The sequence below is a fragment of the Acomys russatus genome, chromosome 17, assembly GCF_903995435.1.
Source record: "Acomys russatus chromosome 17, mAcoRus1.1, whole genome shotgun sequence".
In the NCBI taxonomy this organism is placed as follows: domain Eukaryota; kingdom Metazoa; phylum Chordata; class Mammalia; order Rodentia; family Muridae; genus Acomys; species Acomys russatus.
This window is the reverse complement of record NC_067153.1, coordinates 64,408,922-64,430,965: the sequence shown is the minus strand read 5'-3', so window position 1 is coordinate 64,430,965 and position 22,044 is coordinate 64,408,922. Positions and strand designations below refer to the sequence as shown.

Genomic DNA, 22,044 nt, shown 5'->3' with positions numbered 1-22,044 from the left:
GGCTGTTCTTCCCCTGTCAGTCAGTCCATACTTATTAAGGGATCTGGTGAGATGGCTCAGCAGGTAAGGTACCTCCCTGACTCCCGTGCAAATGCCAGGTCAGAGTGCAGCCCGACTGTAATCCCAGCACTTGGGAAACAAAGACAGGGCATCACAGGGGTGAGCCAGCTATCTAGACTAGATGAATGCCAGGGTAAAGTAGGACAGCCTGCCTCAATATAGAAATGGAGAGCAATCAGGGAAGACAGACAGACAGACAGACAGACACACCACGCACGCACGCACCCACATGGAAACGTCCACACACACTTACACATAAAAAATAAACTCAATAAATAGAGATGAATAATGAGACTGAATGAGAAGATCATCAAAGTTGCGTCTCACTCCTCGTTGCTAAAAGCTGAGGTAATTTGTTTGACAGGATCTCTTGCTCAAGAGCTGAGGCTGGCCTTGAACTCACGGCGGTTCTGCCTTCTGAGACTACAGAGCTGCATTTCCGCCACAACTAGCAATGTGTATTACTTGGGTGGAGGTTGTCTCCCAAAGTGCTCACAGTAGGAAGCTGGCACCCAGGAGGGGCTATATGCAAACTCTAAAAGATGGAGACTACTAGGAGGTCCTTGGGCCCTGCGGTTGCTTCGGAAGGGGCTAAGGTAGTTCTCATGGGTACTCAGGTCAACCTGGCAGCTCAAGTACCATGGTTCCATGCGTCCTGACTTATGCCGTGACCTCTCCTCCTCTGGCTCTGGCTCAGGCTCTCGCTTACCGCCATCTGCAATCTACCACTAGGCCCTTAAAAGAAGGAACCCAAGGGGCTGTGCAATCTTCTGCCTCCAAAACTGTAAGTCAAGCAAGCTCACCTTCAGGTTAGGCGAGGACAGAGATGGGAGAACTGATGCTAGCGGCAGTCCTGGTTTGTAGAGGGAGGAAGAGCTGCAGGCCTCTGCCACTGGGATTTCACACCCTCCCCCAGCCAAGTAAATGGTGAAGAGAGTTGTGATGACCAATACTCTCACAGACAGATTAGCTTAGGCTCTGGATGCCCCTGTGAAGGGGCAATCTGTATCAGGCTAATTGAAGGAGAAAGATACTCCATAAGTGCGGGGGGGTGGGAGGTAGGGTGGGGGCGTGGGAGCTGGGCAGTATTAGAGAGAGAGGAGGAAGGGAGAGGGAGGTCAAGCGTTGCCACGTTGGGCCTTCTGACTTCACCATCACCTCCCTACCCCTTACCTACCCACCCCCTGATGAACAGTCCCTAGAATTGTAAACGAAAAGACATCCTTTCTTCCTCAAATTGTTTTTATAGGGGTATTTTATCCCAACAGCAAGAACAACAAGTGATACTAGACCAAAGAAAGAGGGCACTGGATAATCGTCCAATGCTGTCCAAGGGGTACTCGGCACAGAAAGCTGAGGAAAAAGAGCAGGAGTCAAGGTCATCCTCAGCCACACGGTGAGTTCAAGGTCATCCTCAGCCACACGGTGAGTTCAAGGTCATCTTTAATACGTAGTGAATTCTGGGCTAGCCTGAACTAGAGGAGACCCTGTCTACAAATAAAACCAATACACAAAATAAACAAATGTCTGAAAGGCTCAGACTTGGAACTAAACTTTGTGTCTGTGTCCCCAGTGACGTGGAAGACAGAGAAAGGATAGTAACTTGAGCCCAAAAGTTGAAGATCAAGTCCTGGGCAGCACAGTAAGACCCTGTCTCAAAACATTATGCCAATGCTTTTCTAATCCCCGAGGAGTCTGCAGCCGGGAAGCATCAGCCCCTGCAACATCTGAGAAGGCCGTTCCCCTGTGCCTGCTTGTTTGTTTCCTTCCTTCCTTCCTTTTCTTTCTTTCCTTTCTTTCTTTCTTCCTGGTTTTTCAAGATAGGGTTTCTCGGGGCTGGAGAGATGGCTCAGTGGTTAAGAGCACTGTCTGCTCTTCCAAAAGTCATGAGTTCAATTCCCAGCAACCACATGGTGGCTCACAACCATCTATAATGGGATCTGATGTCCTCCTCTGCCTGCAGATGTACATGCAGGCAGAGCTCTGTATACATAATAATAAATAAATAAATAAAATCTTAAAAAAAAAAAAAAAAAGACAGGGTTTCTCTGTGTAGCCTTGACTGTTTTGGACTCCCACTGTAGACCAGGCTGGCCTCGAACTCACAGTGATCCGCCAGCCTCTGCCTCCCGAGTGCTGGGATTATAGGCGTGCGCCACCACTCTCAGCTTCAAGATTTATTTATGTATATATTTTATGTATATAGGTACTTTTGTCCCTGTGTATATCTGCACACCAGAAGACTGCATCAGACAGCTGTGAGCTGCCGTGTGGGTGCTGGGAATTGAACTCAGGACCTTCACCAGTGCTGCTCTTAACCACCTTTCCCTGTGTTTTCTTTTATTCCTTTTTCTTCTCTGTCTGTCTGTCTGTCTGTCTCTTTCTCTCTCTCTCTCCCTGCCTCTAAGACAGAATTTCACTCTGTAGTCTCAGGCTTTTAACTCACTATGCAGCCCAAGCCAGCCTTGAAAATCCAGTAACCGTCCAGGAGCTTTACAGACCCTGGGCTCCCCTCTCTAACATCAGACTACTGGGACAATGGCTCTAAGGCCCTAATAAATCAGAATTTCTCCAGGGGTCACCTGCTGGGAAAGGAAGCCTGAGGGGGAAGCTTGCCTCCCAGAAAACGATTTCACTCAGTTCTGACTCGTTGTCAGATCACCTGGCAGGACAGACTGGAGCCAGACAGTGATGATGGGCAGCATTGACCAGGACTTAGTGATGTGTATTTATCCTTCACCCCTTTTCCTGTATTTATACTCCAGAACCCCAAGATTGAGCTTGGGGTCACTAGGTTGTCTATTTTCACTGTGGCTGTCTCTGTTTTCAAGATTTTATGTGTATGTAAGTGCTCTGTCTGCATGTGTGCCTGCAGGCCAGAAGAAGGCATCAGATCACATTATATATGATTGTGAGCCACCATACAGTTGCTGGGAATTGAACTCAAGACTTTCGGGTGTGGTGGCGCACGCCTTTCAATCCCAGCACTCGGGAGGCAGAGGCAGGCGGATTGCTGTGAGTTCGAGGCCAGCCTGGTCTACAAAGTGAATCTAGGACAGCCAAGGCTACACAGAGAAACCCTGTCTCGGAAAAACAAAACAAACAAACAAACAACAACAACAAAAGAAAACATTTGCTTCTACAAAAAATAGATCCCAAATCTTTAGTCTCGTAAGAAAATAGAAAATCAATGTCAAGTAAAGTCTCAAAGCATGGCCCTGGTTAATAGTGGCACGGGGAACCATATTGCTTTTGTCCTGAGACTCCATTATCTTCAGGCGAGTTTTCTGATGATGCAAGCCCCTAGGCCAGTGCTCTGCACTGAGCTACAGCTACAGCAGTTCTTCCCTTTTTCTTTGGAGACAGAGTTTCACTAAGTTGCTCAGGCTGGACTTGAGTTCAGGCTCTGAACTTGTGAGCCCTCTGCCTTAGTCCCCTAGTAGTTGTATTTATGGGCCTGACTAATACATGGTTTCAAGATCACTGACCTTAAGGTCATCTGTAGCAAGTCCAGAAGCAACCATGAAAAATATCCCTCAAAATGTTTTCCTTGGTATTGTTTCTTAATTTTTCAAATATTTATTTATTATTATATATACAGTGCTCTGTCTGCATGTACACCTGCACACCAGAAGAGGGCATCAGATCACATTACAGATGGTTATGAGCCACCATCTGGTTGCTGGGAGTTGAACTCAGGACCTTCAGAAAAAAAATCAGTGCTCTTAACCTCTGAGCCATCTCTCCAGCCCTGTTTTTTAATTTTTAAAAAGGTTTTTATTTATTATTTATGTGTATGGGTATTTTTGTCTGCATGTATGTTTGTGTACCACATGAGTGCCTGGCACCCTGGGAAGCCAGAAGAAGGTGTCAGATCCTCCCAGGAACTAGAGTTGGAGACAGTTGTTAGCTGAGAAACAAACCCAGGTCCTTTGGAAGAGCAGTCAGTGCTCTTAATCCCTGAGTCATCTCTCCAGCCCCTTGAGTTTTTTTTGTTTTGTTTTGTTTTGTTTTCCGAGACAGGGTTTCTCTGTGCTGCCTTGCCTGTCCTGCACTTGCTTTGTAGACCAAGCTGCCCTGGAACTCACAGAGATCCGCCTGCCTCTGCCTCCCTAAATTCTGGGATTAAAGGCGTGTGCCATCATGCTACGCCCCCTTGCTTTTTATTTTAAAAATTATTCTTATTTTATGTGTATGACTGTTTTCCCTGCATTTACATGTGTGTGCCGGAGCTGACAGAGGTCAGAAGAGGGCATTAATCCCCTGGAACTGTAGTTACAGTCAGTTGTGAGCTGACACAGGGTTGCTGGAAATAGAATCTGGGTCCTCTGGAAGAGCAGCAAGTGCTCTTAACCACTGAGGCATTTTCCAGGCCATATTTAAATTTTTGTTTGTTTGTTTGTTCTGTGTGTGTGTGTGTGTGTGTGTGTGTGTGTGTGTGTGTGTGTGTAAGGTGGCCTACATGCCACTGTTTCATGTGGAGGTTTAAAGACAACGTTCAGCATCCCCCCACCCACCCCGTGTTCACCGACCACCTTGACATGGAGGTGCTGGATACAGCTGCATGCTGCCTCACTCACCTTTTTAAAATGGCTCCGAGGCTGAAGAGATGGCTCAGAGGGTAAGAGCACTGGCTGCTCTTCCAGAGGTCCTGAGTTCAATTCCCAGCAGCCACATGGTGGCTCACACCATCTATAATGAGATCTGGTGTCCTCTTCTGGTGGGCAGGCACACATGCAGGCGGAACATTGTATACATAATAAATAAATCTTTAAATAAATAAATAAATAAAATGGTTCCAGGGACTGTGCTCAGATCCTTGGGATTGTTTGGCCAGTGCTTTAGTCTGGTGAGCCACCTCGCCCAGCCCAGTTCTGTTCTGTTTGGTTCTGCTAAGATGAGGTCTCCTACAGCGAAAACTGGCGCCCAGACCAAGCGTGTAGCTAAGGATGACCTTGAATGCCTGATAATCCTGCCTCTGCCTCCAAGTTGATTTTGAGTGTGTGCTACCACGCTCCACTCTACGCAGTGGCAGAGATCAAGTCTAGTCCTCATACACTTTTGTTCTTGGTGTGTGTGTATGTGTGTTGTTAAGTTGACACTAATATACTATTTGAATACCTCTCTAGGCTCTGATGACCCTCGCCCAGTCCTATTTCTGAATCTTAGCTTCAATCCTAAAGTAAGCTTTTTCTTCCCGGTTCCCGTCTCAACAAACTAACTGAATCAAATATAACCTTCGGTTCTATATTTATTCTCAATGAAATGTATGGGACACCCAGCACAGTACTGGCGCATACCAACGCAATGATGCTCCCTGTGGCCACGCGCCCTCCCTGAGCACATCAAAGCTCAGTGAATATTTATCCCCTGACTAACAGCACGGCTCCTCACAACAACAGATTTTAAACCACACTAACAGCGTGTGTGCTGACCGCTGAAGCCGAGCCCTGACTCTGCCACTTACTAGCTGAATTAACCCCGTGGAGTCACTCGGCAGTCTGAGGCTCACTCTCATCGTGTGTAAACCGGGGCCTACGCTGTGTGGCTCTTTAAACACACTATAAGCACCCTAAACATGGATGTCGTTATTTTTAGTGCTACTTTGGACTGAGGTTTTACGGACTTTCATTCTGATGGAAGTGAGAATGAGAAAAGACAAACGTTAGCGACATTTGAGACGTGAGTCTTTGGACAGACTTCACCCGTGGCTCATCGCAGGACCTTGAGCCATCTCCCCATCCAGAAGCTTGCGCCCTAACTCATAAATCCTGACTAATGACACAGACATGTCACCTTAATGTTTGTGCAGCCCGGTGACTTAGTGCTTGGATATCGTCAAATGAAAGGCACACAAGGACAGTACCAAAAACCTTATTCCATCTTTTAAAAAAAAAAGGAAAGGGGAAAAAATAAAATAAAATAAACCACCAAAAAACATAGGAGAGGCAGAGTTGCCAGAACCCACTGCAGCAGATAATAAAAAATGGGCACCTAGAAAGAAGACAGCAATCCTTAGAATGTAACTTGTGAGACAGGGTCTCCTTTGTAGCCCTCATCGGCATCAAAATCTCCAGGGTCCCTCTGCTCCGTCCGCTGCTAGGATTGCAGCTGTCCACCACTACGCCTCTCACTTAATCCTTTTAATAAAGAGACAGGGAAAAGAAGTTTGAACTCTTCCTAGGTTGGAGGCCTCCCACAGGGTTAAGGATCACTCCAAGTCCTTCCGTGATTTGGGGGTGTGGGAACAATGTGCATCTTTCACCTATTCTAAATAAAACACACAGCAACAACTTGTATTGCTACTCATGAATTTAAGCCAGTTAAAAGGCTTGGGCAAACAAGCCTCTGTAAGCAGCTTGTGAGCTGAGGCAGGTTCCGCATTATGCCAAGCTCCTGACCACCTCAGGCAACGAACCCTCTTCCGAGACCCAGAGCCACTCCAGGGGTCGCGCGTGCGGGTGTACGAATTTTTATCAGACTCCTTGGCAAAGACATCTTTTCAAGCTTGAACAAAATAGTAAGATGTAACACTTGTACAAAAAATGTCGACCCTGAGGTCAGAACACGCTAAAAATAAATAACCACTACCACCACTGTGAATTCCCTATCCTCAACATGGTGACCAGCTAGGGGGGAAGTGGCGGCGGGGGGGGGGGTAGCTCATAGCTTGGAACCAGCCTTGAGACTACAGGGATCCTTAAACGAGTTTTCTTTTCTTTCTCTTTTTTTTTTTTTTTGTAAGTGGATATAACACTACGGCCTATCTTGTAAAGGCGAACGAGAAGGCTGTGCTGGGAGCGTTCCGTCCCTCTGAAAACAGCACTGCAGAACGCGTTCAAGCTCTCACTAAGCACGTTGTGAACCAGCAACCTCCACTAGATATATCAGCCCTCCCCTTCTTGAGGAATCATGGGCCGTGAAGTCCTTTGGTAGCCACACCCTCCTGAACCCTCACGGAAGTGAGAACTACAACTCCCAGGATGCCACACTGAGTCCACCACCGCCTCACCGCCCTCTTCCCCGCCCCTCACGCGCACCCTCCTGGGACGTGTAGTTCTAGAGGCCGAGAACTGGGCGGTGTCAAGTCACAAAAGAACCACACGCCCCAGAAGCTCTCGCGTCACTCTTTCCCCTCCCCTCCTGTAGTCGGAGTGCTGTTTTTGTTGGTGGTGAAAGGTGAGGGGAACAGCTGATCCGTCTGTAGGGTAAGAAACTTGGCCTAGCTGAGGGTGGGCTTACGCGGGGGTGGTCAGCCCGCTTCTCAGCCTACTAGTCCGTGAGGACTGTAGAAGATGGCCGCAGGAGCGTGCACTGAAGAAAGCCGCCCCCACGTTTCAGGGTGTTGTTGGTTTCAGGGGGGGCGGCCTTGAGGGGTAGCCCCCGCATTGTCCTCAGTTTCTTGCGAGGCCTTCTCTGTAAAGCTCGATCCACTTATGGCCGCTTGAAGGGACTGAAATATTTGCTTAATCTTTTCCAGGCAAGTCTTTGCCCTAGTAGGACCTTCTTAGGCCTTTACTGCGCTGCATCCCTGAGGGGGAAACTTCCAACTTGTGGAATGCCAAAACACTGAGAGCCCCGCAGTGGAGAGGACACACGCGCGCGCGCACACACTCACACACACGCACACACTCGCTCACACACACAGCATCTGAGCATCGGTGTCTGACCACATACACTTTAGGTGCCCAGGACTTTGACGGAGACTGTTTGCAGCTGTTGCGGATTTTCTTTGTGGGGAAGGAGGGGTTCAGGGTTTCTCGGCCCGTAGGACTTTGGAGGCAGTTCACACTCACTCTACCCTCAGAGGAGCTGTATCTGAACAAAACATGGAGTAAATATAACGAGAGAGTTTTCAGAGATCGGGTAGGGGACGGGCGGGGGGGGGGGGGGGGGTAAAGGGAAGACATTGAAATAGCTCAGTCCAGTCTCTTTTCAGGGAAGAAATTGTTCCCTTTTGCATCACTGGCCCACCTTTCGGTCTCAACGGGGTGTCTAATTTCTTCTAAAGTTCCTCCCCCACCGTCTCAGCCTGGTGTGGGTTTGTGCTGTTTGGGGGCGTGCATATGACTTGTGGTGATGGCTGATTGGATACATCAGCTGCAGCTGACACAGGAAGCAGATTTGTGGGCCGGAGAGGAGAGGGCTGCCGTCTAGCCTTCGACTGAGGTGTCCTTTATTTTTATTTTTTAAGTTAACATACAGTGAGTTTCATTATGACATTTTCAAACGTGTACATCATACTTTGTTCTTATTTATCTTAGAACTAGTATGATTTAATTTTTTATTTCTTGTGTGTGCATGTGCATGGGTGCATCGTGTGTGGTGTGTGTGTGTGTGTGTGTGTGTGTGTGTGTGTGTGCAGGTGTACAGAAGTCAGAGGACAATTTGGGGAAGGCTGTTTTTTCCTCCCACCATGTGAATCCTGGTGGTTGAACTCAAGCTGTCAGGTTTGGTGGCAAGCATCTTTACCCACCCAGCTATACAACCCTCTACGCTGTACTCTTTTTTTTTTTTTTTTTTTTAATTATTTAATTTTATGTGAATCTGCCAAATCCCCTGGAACTAGAGTTAAAGACAGTTGTGAGCTGGCATGTGGGTGCTGGGAATTGAACCCAGGTTCTTTGGAATAACAGACAATGCTCTTAACCACTGAGCCATCTCTCTAGCCCCCCTATACTGTAGCGGGGTTGATTGCTGTTACTGTTATCTATCCTCACCTACCCCGTATTTTCCAGTTAACTCTTCCCTAGCTAACTCGGGGGACCTCCCTTCCAACTCCTCTATCTGTGAATCTCCTGCCACTAACCCAAGCATATGGCACAATTTAGACACTTAGGATTGTGGCTAAGAGGAGCCAGAAGGAACGGGGGAGGAAACACCAGAGCTGTGTAGCACCTAGACAAACCTTTAGGTTTCTAGCTCTGCTCAGGGCAAGATGTGGGGGGGGGGGGGGTGAATGAAGTTCCCTGTTGAGCTCTCTGCTTTTTTTCAACATCGTTTGTGCATTTCCCCTTCTCAGGGCCCCTGACTTACCCTGTTTCTAACCTGTCCCCTGCCTAAGTTGGGGCTTTCCTGGCTCCAGGCCCCCGTGTTCCATCTCCCCACACTACCACCTTCCTGCTAAAGATTTCACTCCACCCTCGAAGTGCCACCTCCAGACTTTCTGACTTCCTGGAATAGAAGTTGAGGGACAGAACCTATCTTTCCCGTCATCCTCCCCTTCTCTAGTTCTTGGAGGAGAGACAAAGCTTGCTTCCTTCTGCTTGCCTAGAGTTGACTGGGATAGAAAACTCACAGGTATACTAAGAGCACAGGATCCAGGCTTAGGCTGCTGGTCCCTGGACTGTCTTCTCCTCAGAAGACTCTTGCCATCATCAGAGATCAGTTGTTTTTGGAGTCTTCCCTGGGTACAGTAGGGTCAGCAAGCTTAGGCATCTGTAAGGGAGACCTGCTCAAACGGGGAGAGGCCCACACATCAGTTGGGTTTTGAGTTCCAGAGCCAGAAGGCACAGAGGAGTGCACTGGGAAGCCAAGAGAATCTGGAGTCCCAAGGGTGTTGTAATGAAAAGGAGAGACTGAGATACTGAGACTTGGCCAGTTGGGCAGGGACTGTGGGTGCACACGGTTCAGGGAGGAAGCAGAACAGACGGAGTTAAGCTGTCAACCCTCTCTTCCATAGGACAGTCGGCATCTTGAGGGCAGAATGGAAGAGTCATCACTAAGCCGGGCAACGTCCCGGGGTGGAGTCAGCTTCCTGAACGTGGCCCGGACCTACATCCCCAATACCAAGGTGGAATGTCACTACACTCTGCCTCCAGGCACCATGCCCAGCGCCAGTGACTGGGTTGGCATCTTCAAGGTATCTCTAGACCCTCCTCCGGGTGCAGGCTTATGGGACACAGGTTGGCTAGAATGTGAGGAGTGACTGGTCCTTGGCTTCTCAGCTTGGTAGATAGGGATGAAGATGACATGGATGCCAGAGGCATCTGAATAAAGCTCATCTCTCTCTCTCAGCCATTCTCTCTCCTGCTAGCGTAACGTCCTCCAGCTCCTGGCTCCCAGCATCCGTGGTACCATTTGCTCAGTCCTGCAGACCCTCCCATTACTCATAGATAGTAACTCTGTCATCATCATGCCCCCCCCTCTCTCTCTCCCTCTCTCCCTCTCTCCCTCTCTCCCCCTCTCCCCCTCTCCCTCTCTCTCTCTCTCAGGTGGAAGCTGCTTGTGTTCGGGATTATCACACGTTTGTATGGTCCTCAGTGCCAGAAAGTACAACTGACGGTTCCCCCACCCATGCCAGTGTTCAATTCCAAGGTATAAAGACAGATGGGAAACTGGGATGGAGGAACCAAAGAAGTGGTGGTTTAGGGGAAGGTGGTGGGGCTAGCAGGCATATGACTGCCTTGTTTGTTTGTTTGTTTGTTTGTTTGTTTTTTGGTTTTTCTAGATGGGGTTTCTCTGTGTAGCCTTAGCTGTCCTGGAACTTGCTCTGTAGATCAGGCTGGCCTTGAACTCACAGAGATCCACCTGTCTTTGCTTTCCAAGTACTGGGATTAAAGGCGTGTATGGCCACCACCACCCAGCTTTGTACTTAACTCTTAATCGCTAGACCTAACGGTGCTCCAGCGTCATCCCAGCCACTGAGGAGGCTGGGGCTGGAGGATAACTTGGACTCAGGATATTAGTGGCGGCCTGAGCAACATGCCAGACCATGTCTCCAAAGAAAGAAAGACAGACAGACTTGTGGGACTGTATCCAACAGGGTTCAACACAGTATCATAGGGTTAGCACCTGATACTCAGGGACTTACATAGTACTGTAAGAAGGATGGAATTAGAGGGTGTTAATCCCACTTGTTTACCCCAGTATGGGGCAAGGAGACTGTGTGTGTGGTAACATCAGAAAAGATGAGCATGGTGGTCTGAAAGAGCTGGGTTCTAGTCTTAGTTTCCTGCTTCCCAAGCTATTTGGCATTGACCAGGTGAGTTAAAATAGGGTCCCCGCTTGTAGGAACAATATAGGGGTTTAAAATGATCCGGGGAACACTGGTAGTGCAGTGCGTGGTGCGTGTCGGCACTCAGTAAGCGGCAGCGAGAGTCAGCGTGATGAGGAGGGAGGGAGTGTGAGTCGGGGTGGCTAGGAGGAAGACGTATCCCAAGGACCAGCTACAGGGGAGTGGACAGCAGGTAACACGGTAACACTTTTCCTCACCCACTAGGAAGAGCCAGAGATCATACTGGGGTTCTGGGCTATTCTTCCCCACAGCCAGCTACCTGCCCAAACCAGGAGCCCAACTCTACCAGTTCCGGTATGTGAACCGCCAGGGCCGGGTGTGCGGGCAGAGCCCCCCGTTCCAGTTCCGAGAGCCGAGGCCCATGGATGAGCTGGTGACACTGGAGGAGGCCGACGGAGGCTCTGACATCCTGTTGGTTGTCCCTAAGGCCACTGTGCTTCAGGTAAGAAACCTATGGTAGACTTGTTTCTGGACCAGGGGCCAACAGTCAGCTCTCAGCCATCACTAGACACAGACACAGGACAGGAAGGCATCATCGTAGGCCAGTGTTACCAAGGTTCGCAGAACTGAGGCCGCCTGCTCAGAGGGCCACTGCTTGCCCTGAGTCCTACAGGAGAAACTGCCCCGGGGAACGCAGGGGCACGGTACAGCAGGCCGGTGAACCGTCCCATCCGGTACTAGAGGAGCTGATCACACGTGGCTCTTTGGCGCTTTGGGCGACACCAATCCAATTTGAAGTGTAATCACACTTGAACTCTCAGTATTTTAACATTTACTTATTTATATATGCATGTCTGGGTATGTGTATATTGTACGTACATGTGGATGCATACATGCCATAAGACGTGTGTAGGTCAGAGGTCAACTTGTGGGAGTTGGCTCTCTCCTGCTGTATAGGCCCCAAAGGTTTCCAGGCAGTTTCCAGATAAGTGCCTTTATCTAACGAGCCTTCGCGCTGACCTGGCCATGGTACTCCTAACTGCCTCCCTTGGTTTCCCCAGCCCAGGGATATGTACAGACAGGTGCATGCAGAGGCCAGAGTGGAGTGTCATAGAATACTCCGGAGCTGGAGTTACGGGTGATTGTGAGACACTGGATTTAGCTGTAGAGTAAACTCCGATCTTCTGCAAGACTGAGATGTTTCTCTAGTGCTCAGATTTTTTTTTTTTTTTTTTTAAGATTCATTTATTATGTATACAGTGCTCTGCCTGCATGTGCACCTGCACACCAGAAGAGGGCATCAGATCACATTATAGATGGTTGTGAGCCACCATGTGGTTGCTGGGAGTTGAACTCAGGACCTTTGGAAGAGCAGGCAGTGCTCTTAACCTCTGAGCCATCATCCCTCCAGCCCCAGATTTTCTTATTAAAATGGATTCTAGAAAACTTAAAAATGTACCTTCTATAAATATTTCCACTGGCCAGAGAAGAGTCTTAAGAGCGAAGGCAGATACTAGAAAGAGAGCCTGAAGGCAGGTGAGGGGCAGGTGGGAGGCAGTTCACTCTCCAGTGGGGTGAAAAGTTGCTCAGAAGCTGAGAGTCAGTAGCTCCGTGGTGACTTGGACAAACCGCTGCCTTCCAGAACCCAGGTCTGATAAGTCTGCAGATCAACATGACAGGAAGATGCTTGTACCTACGTAAGTGGGAAATAATGCAAGCTGCTGTCTCCTGTTCTCTTTTACATCGACTAGGCTCATTTCAACCCCACAGCCGAGGAGTTCAGTGGCCCAACTAGTAAAAACTGCGTTGCAGATTTTCCCAAATCCGTCTGACTCCATCAAGACAGGGTAAACTTAGAGGCTCCCTCTTGTCACACTGCCCTGTCAGAGGAGGTGCCAGGCCTGGGCTGACAGTCAGGAGAGAGCCATGGCCGGGCCATGCCCACTTGGTTTCTCTACCCCGCGATGGGTCTGGAGTCGCACCTCACAAGCACACCCCTTGCCCTGCCCTGCAGAACCAGCTGGATGAGAGCCGGCAGGAACGGGACGACCTGCTGCAGCGGAAGCTGCAGTTGGAGGATCAGGTGACAGAGCTGAGGAGCCGCGTGCAGGAGCTGGAGGCAGCTCTGGCCACTGCCAGGCAGCAGCATTCGGAGCTCGCAGAGCAGTACAAGGTGGGAGTTGCCCGGGGCCTAGACCCAGCAAAGAGGAGAAAGGAAAGATGGCAGTGACTGTTTAAAGTGATCCCTGCATCTAGCAAATAGGCTTAAGGGTGACGCTAACCTTACGTGGTAAGAGGTGTGTCCCCGACTGGTAATCAGACTCAGTTCTGTGGGGCTGGGGACACTGGCATAATGCGGTACTCCCAAGTAGCAGTGTCTCCACTCAGCAGTTCCGAGGACAGTGGCGGTGGTGGGGCAAAGGCGGAGATGTAACACTAAGCCCTCACCCTCTGCCCATCTTCCTTCCCAGGGCCTGTCCCGGTCCCACGGAGAGCTCACAGGAGAGAGGGACGTCCTGAACCAGCAGAAGGGAGAGCATGTGGCCCGGATCTTGGAGTTAGAGGGTGACATCCAGGCCATCAGCAACAAGGTGCTGATGAAGGAGGTGGAGCTGGACAGGTACAGGCGCCTCCCCGCCTCCTCTGCCCTTTACAGCTCATGTAGGGTATGCTAGTTACGGGGAGTTTCCTTCTGCCAGCTTCAGATGCCTCTCCTAACACTATGCTCCTCACCTTCAAAGAGATCCGTTGCTGTTTATTGTGTGGAGTAGGCTAAGCAGAGCTAGTTCTGGAATATCTAGAAGTTGAATAGAACAGTCAACACAAGATAAAAAGACTGATTTCAGACTTTACTACAGGGTGATGCACATCCGTATTCCCAGCTACTGGGGTAGCTGAGACGAGAGCTTCACTTGAATCTAGCCTGGGAAATATACCCAGACTTCACACTGTATAGCCATATAAATAAGGATGTATATATGTGCATTAAGTAAGTAAATTATATATATAAAGCATAGGAAAAGATTTGGGTTCTGTTCCTGCTATTGGAAATGCTGATTGTCACAGCACAGTGACAGGAGCACCTTCTGAGTGTGTGCAAGGCCCTGGCTTCAGTCCCGGCCCTATAAAAAAAAAAGAGAGGTGTTGGAGCTGGTGATCCAAGAGCATAAGAAAATCTCCCCCCTGAGAAAAGGTATAAATCGCAGAATCTTTTGTTTGTTGGTTGGTTTTTTGTTGTTGTCGTTTTTTAAAGATTTATTTATTATTATGTATACAGTGCTCTGTCTGCATGTACACCTGCAGGCCAGAAAAAAAGCACTAGATCACATTATAGATGGCTGTGAACCACCATGTGGTTGCTGGGAATTGAACTCAGGGCCTTTAGAGGAGCAGGCAGTGCTCTTAACCTCTGAGCCATCTCTCTAGCCCTGTTTTTGGTTTTTTAGGGGGAGGTTTAGTTTTGTATTTTAAAAACAGAGTCTTACTACATAGCTCTGGCTGTCCTGGAGCTCACTATACAGACCAGACTGGCCTCAAACTCCCATCCATCCACCTGCCTCTGCTTCCCAGAGTGCTGGTATTACGGGCATGCCTGTGCTACATACTGAACTATAGACCAGCCTGGGCTACAAAGTGAGTTATAGAGCAGCCTGGGCTGTGTAAAAAGTCTCTATTCTTAAAAAGAGGTTGGGAGAGAAAAAGCATAGTTATCAGAGTAATTTCTTTTTTCTTTTTCTTTTTGTTTTGTTTTGGTTTGGTTTTTCGAGACAGGGTTTCTCTGTGTAGCCTTGGCTGTCCTGGACTCACTTTGTAGACCAGGCTGGCCTCGAACTCACAGCAATCTGCCTGAGTGCTGGGATTAAAGGCGTGTGCCACCATGCCCGGCTCATCAGGGTTATTTCTATCAAATAGCATATATATTGACCAGCGCTCAGGCTTGTCTTTCAGGTTCTTTACCAAGGTCAGTGCTGCAGTCCCTTCATCCATCGCAGGACATCATTTACTTCAGCCTTGGTAGACATAAAAAAAAAAAAAATCCTTGTAAAGGAAAGAGAAGTTCTGCCCAGTCTCATGCCAGTGGGTGAAGTGATCCAAGTGTTGCTTCTCAGTGTGCTAGCCTTGCCCTGGTCAGTACAGGATGCCTGTGTTCTCAAAGGCATCTGGACCGGCAGCCGACAGACCAGGCCTCCCTCACATGCCTCCTCTAGCCTGCCACCTGTTTTTACAAGATTCGGTGGCAGATAATCAGATAAGAAGAAGATTTTATGATAATGAAAATAGTAGGAAATTCAGGTGTCAACGTCATTAGGCTTTGTTGGGCTTCATGAAGATCCCCCGCACAGATTTGCTGTGGCCTCCTCCTGACCTACCACTTAGGTCAGTAGTGACTGCCCACTGCCGTTCAGAGACTGGATTTTCATCTCTTGATTGAGTGGAAACAGGGAGCCACTGGTAGAGCGTCCTGTATAGTGACACATAAACAGGAAAGAAGCCTGGCATGATGGCCCACACCTTTAATTCAGCATTCTGGAGCCACGGGCAGTTGGGTCTCCAAGTTCAAGGCCAGCCTGGTCTACATAGTGAGTTTCAGGGCAGCCAGGGATACCCAGAGAGACCCATCCCCCCCCAAAAAAAAGAAAAAAAAAGAAAAAGAAAGAAAGAAAAGAAAAGGAAAAGGAGAGGAAAACAGTTTGTGGTTGTGCTCTAGAGGAGCACGCCTCAGAGGTCAGAGTGTTCCAGCCCAACACTGTCATCTCATGCTCAGGACTAGAGACACAGTGAAGGCCCTGACGCGGGAACAGGAGAGGTTCTTGGCACAGCTGAAGGAGGCCCAGGCCGACAAGGAGCAGAGCGAGGTAAGCGACCACGTAGGCTGCTTTCTTAGCTGTGCGGCTCATGTTCACTGAGTCCCTCTGAGTCCTGGGCACACAATCGGGTGCATGCGTAGAGGAGGCCCTGTGTCCTCCACAGTGCAGCCCCTGCCCACAGCACAAGCAGTCAGAGTGCACACGTGTAATGCTGGCATGAGGACCCCTGGCACTTGCTGGCCAGCCAGTCTAGCCAGCTGACCAATAGAGAGCAAGTGAGGAAGACAAGGTCAGCCTCTGGTCCACAAGGGTTCATGTACTCACGCTCGCGCGCGCACACACACACACACATGCATGCGCACACACACAAATACAAAGGCTACATAAGGGCCTGGCATGGTGCTTGCTGTTCTGCTGAGCACTCAGGAGGCTGAGGCAGAAGGATTTTGTGTTCAAGGCCAGCCTAGACTGAGACTGTGTTGGTAGGTAGGAAAGCAGGAAGGAATTCAAACCCTGAGCACCTTGCATCGCAGACACAAGGTAGCAAATGGTAACAGTCTTACAGCTTTGATTTCTCTTCAGTTTGATAAAACAGAAGAAATTTTATTCTGAAGGTTACAAAACCAAATTAACCTAAAAGCACACATCAGTGGATTGTGTTTCCAGTGTGTTCACATATGTGCTGACGTGTTTTTAAAAACAATTTTTAATAATTTAGAACAAATTTAGAGCTGAGATTGTAGCTCAGTGTTGAGCAAGGCTAAAAACAAAAAAGAAGGAATGCAAATATGATATCTGCAGAACCGTAGCCCTGAGCTTCTGTAAAATTGAACCGGCTGTGATGTCACTGTAACCGCAGCACTGGAGGGGCTGAGGGGCATGTGTGTGCAGTTTGAGACAAGGTGTGTACCTTTTTGTGGAGAATCTGGAGTTGAACCTTTTTCTCTAAGCAGTGAGAAATGCTGGTGAAGTTCAAGTGAGGACACATGTAAAAGAACTGTACTGAGAGCCAGGTGGTAGTGGGTGGCACAGGCCTTTAATCCCAGCACTGAGGAGGCAGAGGCAGGTGATTTTCTGTGAGTTCTAGGCCAGCCTGGTCTACAGAATGAGTTCCAGGACAGTGACTGCCTGCTAGAAAATAACTAGTTACCGCACTACCCAGGCAGCCCACAAGGACAGCCACGCCCCGGGCAGTGCGGTCGGTCGTACAGGGCAGTGAGAGAAAAGAGAGGATAGCTGTGACGGATGGAGAGTGGGAAAGCCATCACTTTCTTCCGTGAACTGCTAGGGAGAGAGGAGAGCCGAGCGCAGCACCCAGTGTCCACGAGGTGCACTGAGAAGTGCTCAGTGCAGCAGACAGGATGGCAGACGCCTCAGGAAATGAAGCATGCGCCTGTAGTCTCAGCATGCAGGTGACAGAAGCAGGAGGCGGAGTCTGGACCAGCTACATAGTCTGACCAGGGAGAAGGAGTAGAGGCCGAGATGGAGGGGAAGGGGAGGGCAGGAGGGGGAGAGGAGGAGGTCTGCGCTTCAGGGGCCATTCAGACTATTTTGACTTAAAGGAAAATAGCATGTGGAGTGCCTCAATGTAAGACACCAGGCTGTGAGTGAGGAGCCAGGAAGAGAGGGCAGGAGCTGAGTGCTTGCACTTTTGTTGAGTCTAAGGAACAGACATTGCCCTCTGATCTCAACGGACAGGAAGACAGCCAGCCCCCGCTGCCCCCGCCACCCACCCACTACCACCCACCTCTCCCTGCTTCTTTCCACTTCCACCAGGCCGAGTTGCAAATGCTGCAGGGTGAGAACTGCCGCTTAAACATAGAGCTGCAGGAGGCCAAGGGCCGGCAAGAAGAGCAGGGTGCTCAGGTCCAGCAGCTGAAGGACAAGGTGGCCCACATGAAGGACACCCTGGGCCAGGCCCAGCAGAGAGTGGTGAGTGAAGCGGAAGCTCAGTAGTCTAGACACATCTGGGTGTCCAGAGAAAAGAGGCAAAGGTGTCTAAACAGCACGGCCCTGGGCCCTGAGGAGGCTGCTCCGTGGGTCACAGGGAGCCTGAGCGGTCTGATCTCTGTCCTTTTTCTCTGGAGGCCGAGCTGGAGCCCCTGAAAGAGCAGCTCCGAGGGGTCCAAGAACTTGCAGCCTCGAGCCAACAGAAAGCTGCCCTCCTTGGGGAGGAGTTGGCCAGCGCAGCAGGAGCCAGAGACCGAACCATTGCTGAGCTCCACCGCAGTCGCCTGGAGGTGGCAGAAGTCAGCAGCCGCCTGGCCGAGCTCAGCCTGCACGTGAAGGAGGAGAAATGCCAGTGGAGCAAGGAGCGGACAGGGCTGCTGCAGAGCCTGGAGGTGCCCTTTGCTTTCCAGACACGAGCCAGCCCCGGCAGGGAGTCCCGTCACCATGCTTGGTATAGAGCATTTGCTGTCATGGCCCCAGGCCCCACCATGGTGCCCATGCTGCTGTCGGGCGCTGGGAATGAGGAAATTGCTCAGAAACAATGTAGTCCTCCAGACGTAGAAGGCAGGACCCAGTGAGGGCAGTGCTGCTTCCCTAGCTCCCTCCCACTCCCTCACCTCCCTCCCACTCCCTCACCTCCCTCTGGTCTTCTCCCTCTGTCCCATCGTAGGCCGAGAAGGACAAGACCCTGAAGCTCAGTGCAGACATCCTCCAGCTGGAGAAGACAGTCCAGGAAGAGAGGAGCCAGAGCCACAGACTCAGGGCAGAACTGGCCCGAGAAAAGGACTCTAGCCTGGTAAGGTGCCTCCCGGCCCCCTGGGCTCAGACCTGTGTCCTGACTCTGAAGTGCTGTGCTCTAAGGACACTTGGCTAGAGTGTGCACATTCCCTTTATGCTCACAGAGTGCACACCTGGGCCTTGCGGGACGGCTTAGGGAGCTACGCAGCGGCTGCTGGCATGGCCAAAACCTCCTCACCCTGGCTTTAGACATTTACCTAGGGCCCGTTTGAGAGTAGAGTCTAAGCCTTTGGCCTGAGCCCGGGCGCCAAGACAGAGAGAGCCCTGTGGATCCCAGAGAGGCCACACTTTAACTTCTGGACCAGGTTCTTGGCGGTACATTGCAGGCTCTGGGGTCCATGACATTTTCCCCTCAGGTGCAGCTATTAGAGAGTAAGCAAGAGCTGACAGAGCTGCAGACAGAGAAGCAGGTGAGTCTCACCTGTCGCTCGGGCCCTGGATGCCAAAGCCAAGGGCTTGGGCACTAAAAAGCCTGTGTCATCTTGGCTCAGAGGGCACAAAGGCTAAAAAGGGGCCCTGACTCCTCTTAGGAACTGACTGTACACCGTGTGTGTGCGTGTGTGTGTGTCTGTGTCTGTGTGTGTGTGTGTGTGTGTCTCAGGGGAGCACCACAAGGGAATGAAGAGCAGGCAGTGGGGAGCTGACTACTCGGGGTCTGCCTGGGGTGCCTGCACCCCCGTGAAAGCGTCATCAGGGCCGGCATCCTGCCCCTGCCTCTTCTTCCCCAACTCCAGGAGCTGCTCGAGTACATGAGGAAGCTGGAGGCCCGCCTGGAGAAGGTGGCAGACGAGAAGTGGACCGAAGACGCTGCCACAGAAGATGAGGAAGCCGCTGCTGGGCTGAGTCTGCACACCCCAAATCTTATGACACCTTTGAAGCAGCCTGGGCCTCAGACCTCCGAGGCTGACCTCCTCTCTATCTGCCTTCCCTCCCCTAGGCTGCCCTGCAGCCCTGACCGACTCAGAGGATGAGTCCCCGGAGGACATGAGACTCCCACCCTATGGCTTGTGTGACGGCGGAAGCCTGCGCTCCCCTCCTCCTGGGCTCCGGGAGGCGTCTTCTCTTGTTGTCCTCAACCAGCCTACACCCATTGCTCCCCACCTCTCAGGGCCAGCGGAGGCCAGCAGCTCTGACTCAGTGAGTAGTAATAGCCACATGCCAAGGAGCAAGCAGGCAGGAGGGTTTCCCTTGAGCTGGGGCAGAAAGCCTGCACCATACAGGACTTACTCTGGGCTGAAAGAGGTAGGCGCTGCCTTTCTTCAAGTCCACCACCAGGGCTAGGCATGGTGTTGCAGGCCTTCCGACCTAGCACTCAGGCAGAGATCAAGGCCAGTCTGCATAGCTCCAAGCCAGCCAAGATGGCACAGTGAAATATTGTCTCCAAAATATATATATATGTATGTATATATTGGGCCGGGCTGTGGTAGCACACGCCTTTAGTCCCAGCACTCAGGAGGCAGAGGCAGGCGGATTGATGGGAGTTTGAGGTCAGCCTGGTCTACAAAGCGAGTCCAGGACAACAGCCAGGGCTACACAGAGAAACCCTGTCTTGAAAAACAAACAAACAAACTATGTATATATGTATATGTATATATATGTACATGTATACAATATGTATATGCACATGTATACACACACACACACACACACAATAATACGTATGTTAACAGAATCACTCCAAACTTAGCCCAGCTCAATAACCTTAATGCTTCTAGGTCCCGTCCCTTCCCTGGCAAAGCCCCGTCCCTGCTTCTTTCTACTACCGCTCTGTCCCACACCAGCCCCCTTACCTGTCCCCACCTTGGAACACCATTCCAATACTTACTCCCTGTCTCTTTGGTGCCAGGAGGCTGAAGACGAGAGGTCGGTCCTGATGGCTGCTGTGCAGAGTGGGGGTGAAGAAGCCAACCTCCTGCTTCCTGAGCTCGGCAACGCCTTCTATGACATGGCCAGGTGAGGGCAGCACAAATTGAGGAGGAGGTCAGTGTGAGCTGCCACCGTGTCCTGCCCCTAGATCCCCAGAGAAGGTACCAGTGTGCCTGACAGAAATGTCAGCTGCCTCCGCAAACCCCAGGTGGCTGTCATGTTCTCGCTCTCCCTGCCTTTGACTGGCTTCTGTGTTGTTCTAGCATCATCTTCCGCGGAGCCCAAACTGCCCTGCTTCCCCTCTCTCCTGCCCCTACCCCCTCCCCAATCGCCAGGTAAGGTACCTAGGTCTTCAGGGAGGAGGAAGGTGACCAAGGCCTCAGGGATGGAGACCGAGAGAAGCACCACCTGGCTGTGCCGGGGATGCTGGCCCCTGACCTGCAGGGGAATTCTGGGAGGGGAGGCCGAGGCCGGGCAGACATCAGGTGGGACCTTCTGCCTGGCTCTCCATTCTCAGACGGGCAAAGCCTTAGGGAAAAGAGCGCCATCACCTGGCCCCCAAATCTGCCTGGAGCAAGTGGGGCTTGGGACAGAGAGGGCCAGTGCTGCCATCTCTCTCTGCTGGAGCAGGAAGATGAAGAACAGTGTCAGACTCATTTTCAGCCTCATTAAGCAGCAGACAGAGACGGAGGGAGGAGAGCAGGAGGTGGGGGATGGGTTCTGCACTGCAGGCACCAGCAGGGGCTCATGGCGAGAGGACATGGGCATCTGAAGACCTTAGGCACCCAGGATACAAGTGAGAAACGCCATAGCAGAGGCTTGACCAGAGAATGACTAGGGCAGCACATGAGACACGAGAACACATGGCGCTTGTGCCCTGAGGTCCCCAGGGCAAAGGGCAGCAGAAGTTGGCCGTTGTGGTGCCTGCCTGAAATCCGAGCCCCTGGGAGGAAGGCAGGAGAATCAGGGTCCAGGGTCGTCTTCCTCGGCTGCGTAGCAGCATGAGGCCCTATGTCAAAAATAGAAATAAAGACCAGAGCGCCCTGACCGTGTCAATTTCCCTCATCTCTCTCTAGTGGCTTTGCAGTGGGTTCCCTGTCATCAGAGGCCAGCACTGGGGTCCCAGCCACCCCTCCATGGAAGGAATGTCCCGTCTGTAAGGAGCACTTTCCTGCTGAGAGTGACAAGGACGCCCTGGAGGACCACATGGATGGACACTTCTTTTTCAGCACCCAGGACCCTTTCACCTTTGAGTGACCTCACCCCTCCCTCGTACGTAGACACGCTCGCGCACACGCACACACACGCGCACACACAGACATATAAGCAGTTTTGTAATCACACTGGGCTCCATACGTTCTGTTTCTACAAGCCATGCCTACACCCTGCTTTCACCCCAAGCCTTGTGACTCCAGGTACCATCCCGACTCCTTGTCCCAGGTGGGGATCTGTCTTGGAAGCAGCAGCTGAGTTTACTCATTGAAAACAGTTTGAAGGAACCAGGATGGAGGAGGCTTTCCCCTGTGGGAACAGAATAATTCACTGCTAGCCCAAGTGTGTGTACACACACACACACACACACACACACACACACACACACGCATA

At 50.8% G+C, this 22,044-nt stretch overlaps 1 protein-coding gene across 1 annotated transcript; it reads left to right on the top strand.

The window, feature by feature from the left end:
• The first annotated feature begins 7,141 nt into the window (after window positions 1-7,141).
• On the top strand, window positions 7,142-21,727 carry Calcoco1 (calcium binding and coiled-coil domain 1). The gene is made up of 15 exons (XM_051160489.1): window positions 7,142-7,268; window positions 9,743-9,922; window positions 10,275-10,377; window positions 11,329-11,519; window positions 13,032-13,190; window positions 13,489-13,637; window positions 15,783-15,873; window positions 17,602-17,757; window positions 17,913-18,167; window positions 18,446-18,571; window positions 18,930-18,983; window positions 19,308-19,416; window positions 19,511-19,710; window positions 20,420-20,526; window positions 21,516-21,727. Exons 2-15 carry the CDS (start codon window positions 9,767-9,769, stop codon window positions 21,694-21,696), a joined length of 2,037 nt encoding a protein of 678 aa, XP_051016446.1. The 5' UTR covers window positions 7,142-7,268; window positions 9,743-9,766; the 3' UTR covers window positions 21,697-21,727.
• Window positions 21,728-22,044: the final 317 nt, after the last annotated feature.

Bases quoted from the DNA above. Each gene is read 5' to 3' on its own strand.
- Calcoco1 (XM_051160489.1), top strand. From the start codon at position 9,767: ATGGAAGAGTCATCACTAAGCCGGGCAACGTCCCGGGGTGGAGTCAGC. The intron at 19,711-20,419 runs GTGAGTAGTAAT...CTTTGGTGCCAG, and splicing joins AGGCCAGCAGCTCTGACTCA to GAGGCTGAAGACGAGAGGTC. The intron at 20,527-21,515 runs GTGAGGGCAGCA...ATCTCTCTCTAG, and splicing joins GCCTTCTATGACATGGCCAG to TGGCTTTGCAGTGGGTTCCC.